At 34.6% G+C, this 5,146-nt stretch overlaps 1 protein-coding gene across 2 annotated transcripts; it reads right to left on the minus strand.

Annotated features, from left to right (window-relative positions):
- Positions 1-206: 206 nt before the first annotated feature.
- Positions 207-4,588, minus strand: LOC112763522 (probable ribonuclease P/MRP protein subunit POP5). Of its 2 annotated transcripts, XM_025809171.3 has the most exons (5): positions 3,890-4,588; positions 2,712-2,851; positions 1,382-1,572; positions 1,129-1,266; positions 207-607 (listed from the first exon to the last, which is right to left on the minus strand). In XM_025809171.3, exons 3-5 carry the CDS (start codon positions 1,557-1,559, stop codon positions 459-461), a joined length of 465 nt encoding a protein of 154 aa, XP_025664956.1. In that variant the 5' UTR covers positions 1,560-1,572; positions 2,712-2,851; positions 3,890-4,588; the 3' UTR covers positions 207-458. The 2 variants fall into 2 exon arrangements, with proteins under 2 accessions (XP_025664956.1, XP_025664957.1); XM_025809172.3 differs by lacking the exon at positions 2,712-2,851 and having other exon boundaries at positions 3,890-4,352.
- Between the last annotated feature and the right edge of the window lie 558 nt (positions 4,589-5,146).

Here is a 5,146-nt window from a genome sequence, read left to right on the forward strand (position 1 = left end):
CATTGAGCAAACTGCATGCAATTTCCGAAAAAAAAAATCATATTTTGGTAAATAATGTTCTATTTCTTTTTGGAAATAATTAATTTTTTAAATTTATAAAAGAAAAAAATCCTGTGAACGATTTGGAGGCATCAAAACATAAAAACAAGTTATCCTCTGTAACTTTGAATCCTTGGACTACTACTACTATGATTATTTACAAAGGATTTGAAAATGTAAGACAAAACAAAATTGCAGTGTTTAATCATTTTCTCAACCTCTCCTCTCAAGGCTGAAGGAAGTAATTAGATATCACATAATACACTCTTAACTCTTAAGGAAAATTGACAGTTCTGCATAGATTTGAGATATTAGAACTTTCATCTAGAAGTTTAGACCAATATTGTGATTGAACACAAAAACACAAACAATCACAAGGAAGAATAAGGCATACTATTGTGGCCAAAATATTCAGTGCCCTAAAACTTTGATGCTTTGATCCGATCAAGAAAGCTTGACATACGTTTAGGTTCATCAGGTTTGAGTTGATCACCAACCGTTAGTTTGTATTGCTCAAACTTTGATTCCTCACATTTCAAGGCCAGAGATTGGCATGACCTTTTACTTCCTGCATAGAGAGGCCACATTTTATTGGTATTATGTCAGAATCGTTGTCAAGAATCGGTTCCTCCATAAGTGGATGAAAATATAGAATTCATGCATATAGCAATTTGCATTATCTAATCAAACAAATAAAAACAATAAATAAAATTAAAAAAAAAATAGTTTAATCACTGCAAAGTGTAAACTGTATTACTGTAAACAAACTGTTCGACAAACCAAACTGTGCCTGCAGCAAGTTAGTTTTATTCAGTTCCTCATGATAGTTAAGCAAGAAAAAAAGACTAGAAAACATACAAAAACAGGTCTCCTTGTCCTTTCAAATTGTAATGTGTTTCATCTTAATTTTTATCTGTAACCATTAACTAGGCTTTTAGGAAGCAGCTAAACCAATCTTAAAAAAAAAAAAAGGAAAAAGAAGGGAATATATACATGCATACATATACACACAACAACAAACTAGAATGTCAATCATACAGGTTTTTCCACCGTTTCTGGGGTTGAAAACCATGTAGTGTTTGCCCTTACCAGTTATATCCAGCAAGTTAAATATGACAGGCACATGTGCAATATTTTTAACCATTGTAATGGCAGACCATACTTTTTCATAGTCCTCCGTTGCAGCTCTAATTATACACAAATTAGTGATTGGATTTACATACTTGACTGCACCCAAAAAATAAGAGAGATGTCATATTATATATTATTTAAAAGAACATCAAATTAACCGGAAATTCATAAACGGAATATATATAATATAATATAAGAGCATGTTACTTACCATCAAATGATGCCATTGCTGTAGCCAAACCACACACCCCAAAATTTACAAGGATGCTGTCTTTTATAGCTTTTGTGACATTAAACTGTGTAATTATCAGAGGGGTGCCCCCTAAATTTTCTCTATTAGGGTTTAGAAAAACCTCCATCACCATAAATCGGTTCTTGAATCCCACCATGATCCCTTTTTCCCTGTGAAGTTTCAATAATAAACTCAAAAAGGCAACAATAAAGCCACTCCAACAGAACAAAATAATATAGAACAATAAATCAAGATTCAAAGGCCCAAAACACAAAATCAGTTGGAATTGGCAGTTGAGATTGATAGTGGACGCAGATATATGGAAAGAAGGAACATGTCGTGAGTAGAAAAGTTCATCTTGTCGGTCTACAACTGTACATTTTACACTGGCATCCAATTAAGTGCTACCTCGGACATAAAAGTGGTTTCTTTTTAGTTAATGGTTGTGTAAGTTATGAGATGTCAGCAAAAAAGAGTTTCATATAAAAGATTCATAGAAACAAGATTCGTTTTAATATAACAAATTAAACAAGACTAAGAGAAAACTAAGGTTTTGAAAACCAGACTAGTGATTGAACCATTCAAGCTACCGGGTCAGAGGTTCAACCAGTTTAACCAAGGTTCAACCACAGTAATCGGATTATAATAAAATAATATATTAAATCATAAATAAGCTCACAGCCTCACAATAACACGAACATACTCTCTTTGTAAATTCAAAAGTACATAAAATTTCAAAATTCAAAAATCATCTTCTAAAGTCTCATAATCTCATGTAACAATTCTGAAGTCTCCGATACAACCAATGCCAATATCCACAGGTACTTCATTAATCTCAGTATTCATACCAGAAAAAATTAATCCTAGACAATCATAATAGGACAATGCCAATCTGCGGGGTCCTCGAACTAAAAATCCAACAAGTCCCAGAAGCTGATATCTTTAACATAACAAAATTAGTCACACTCAAAGGCAAAACTCCCCTCAAAAAACACTTTACACACAGCCCAAAAGCACACTACTCTTTTTTTTAAGCTAACATCACTGATACCCAATGAAGACTGGTAAAACAAACCCCAAAATCAATGCACCAAAAGTCGAAAACCCATCTAAGCATTGCATCCAGTAGCATCCATTAAACTATTATAAGTATGAATCTCTACATAACGATTATAACAGCAGCTAGCCAGCAAACATACCGAATCAATAATATTATAAGATAACAGAAGCAGCAACAATAAATCAATAAGTGATTAACACTTAAAACAAAAACAGAGAGAAGCAACGAAAGAAATTAAAACATACGAACCAGGGGATGGCAAATGAGCAGTGGCCCGCAGAGGGGGTGACCAAAGCGGAACAGAGGCGACGTTGAAGGGGACACGAACGGGGGACGGAACGACGGCAGAAGCGCGACGGAATGAAACAAGTAATGATGGGATTATGTGACTGCATCAATGTGAGGAGAAAGGGAGGATTAGGTTTATCAGAAGCGAACCAGTAATTGACCCAATCATACGACCGGGTCACCAAGTCACTGGTTCAACCAGTGGGTCACTGATTTACCCGGTTAACCCGATCATAATTAATGTAAAATTATAAAAGTAAAATTAAAATCAAAAGTTAAAAATTAAAATGTATTTCTTCACAAACATATTAATAACAACCAAGTATCAGTTTTTAGACATTACTAATGATGCAAAAAGAGATAATAAACTGGTCACGGGTACAAAATACTCTCTCAATTTAAATGAACAAGAGAGAGAGCAAAAAATAACACAATCAGTTAATCAAATTCAAGGGATGATCTCAAAGTCGGCATCTATATCTTCAGAGGACAAATCTGATGCTTGACCAACATTTCCTTCATTTTGATTTGCATCTATATCTACATTTGTGTATTTTTCACAAATCAATACCAAGAATAATTCGTAATAGCAACTGAGTTGTGATGAACACATTTTTAAAATTCTAGCAAAAAAAAAAAAAAACGAGAGCATGGGAACAATAACTGAACAATTTTATTCTGAGTTGCAGAGAGCGTGAACCTCATTTTCAACAACAAAAGATTTAGCTCAAAAGATGATTTACAGCAACAAAAAATGTAGCTAAGTGATTATATCAGCAAGACAACAACAGATTCAAGCTTCAGGGATGATAATTCAACTATTTTCAGCAAAAAAAAAAAAAATTAGTTCAGTGATATTTTCAGAAACAAATTCAACTTTTAGCAACAAAATCAAGGTGCAGTGATGAATTACAGCAACACAAAATTTAGCTAGGTGATTTTTTCAACAAGCCAGCAACAGATTCAAGGTTATAATCAGTAAATAATTCAACTCGGTGATGATTTTCAGCAACAAACAAAAATTACCTCAGTGATATATTCAGCAATAAATTCAACTCTTAGCAACCAAATCAATGTTCAGAGATGAATTACAGCAACAAAATTGAGCAAGAAAGAACAGGGGAATTTGCTGAACTCACCAAATCGGGGACCAGCTGCTGACGTCGAGGAGGAAGCTGACGGCGAGGCTCAAAGCAAAAGACGACAACGACGACCAGCCCCGGGACGTGCTGCTTCTGCCACCGGCTACGACGAGCGCAGGGAAGGCGCGCGACTGATTGCGAGACAGTGACGAGACAAAGAGCGACGGCGAGCGCAGGGAAGGCGCGCGCTGACTGCGAGACGGTGACAAGACAGAGAGCGACGACGAGCTTGAGTGCGATACCGGAGGCAGTGAGAGAGACCGGAGATGAGAGAGCTTGAGTGCGAGAGCGACAGCGAGAGAGATGAGAGAGATTGGGCTTAGTGAGAGAGTGACAAGACTGAGACACTGAAGGGTGGCCCGGTGGGTTCGAGAGAAGAGGAAGGAGACGTTCCTAGAGCAGATTAGGGTTTTGGCTTTCCTTCACTACAAAGCCACGTCGTCTTCAAATTTTTTTTTTCTTTCAAAATTAAGCATGACCCGGTCCGGGTTATAGAAACCTACCGGGTCTCCGGTTTTGCTTGGACCCGGATGGACTGAACCAGTTTTTTGCGGATCTGATAGCTCCGGCGGTTTGGTAAGTGATTTGGTCCAGTCAAGTGACATGGTGATCGGATTTCCAGTCGAATTATCTAAGTCAAGTCGGATCTGATAACTATACTTTAGACCAATAACAAAAAAAAAAAAAAAACAAAAACTTACTTTAGACCTTTATTTTCTTCAAGGCCCGCATGGAAAAGTTGTTTTTTAATAAATAAAATAAGTTGATTATTTATTAATATGTGTTTTTAATTATTTAAAATTTTGATATATTTTAAATGATCACATTTAAAAAATTAAAATTTAGATTCGATATAATTTGTTTCAAGAAAAAATAACAATTTAAAAATGTTAAATTATAAAACTCTTAAAAAATAAAATTTAGAGCCGATAAAATTTAAAATTTAGATGAGATCTAAAAATAATATAATATAAATTATTAAATTATAATAGTATCAATTGAATTGAATTAAAAAAATCAATTCACATCATTATAGTATAAATTACAATCTTTTCAATAAAATCGGATTAGTTTGAAAAATAAAAATTAAATTATCATCTATATTATAATAAAAAATAAATGATCATTTGTATATATAAAAGATGAAAATGCTGACATATGTACCCACATTAAATCGAAATTAAACTTGTACTCACGCAAGATGTCCTCTGTGTGACAAAAGTACCCTATCTTTAGAGGGTTGGAGTGCCACGT

The sequence above is a fragment of the Arachis hypogaea genome, chromosome 17 (assembly GCF_003086295.3).
Source record: "Arachis hypogaea cultivar Tifrunner chromosome 17, arahy.Tifrunner.gnm2.J5K5, whole genome shotgun sequence".
Lineage (NCBI taxonomy): Eukaryota > Viridiplantae > Streptophyta > Magnoliopsida > Fabales > Fabaceae > Arachis > Arachis hypogaea.

Bases quoted from the DNA above. Each gene is read 5' to 3' on its own strand.
- LOC112763522 (XM_025809171.3), bottom strand. From the start codon at position 1,559: ATGGTGGGATTCAAGAACCGATTTATGGTGATGGAGGTTTTTCTAAAC. The intron at 1,267-1,381 runs GTAAGTAACATG...TTTTGGGTGCAG, and splicing joins AGCAATGGCATCATTTGATG to TCAAGTATGTAAATCCAATC. The intron at 608-1,128 runs GTAAGGGCAAAC...CTCTCTATGCAG, and splicing joins TAACTTGCTGGATATAACTG to GAAGTAAAAGGTCATGCCAA.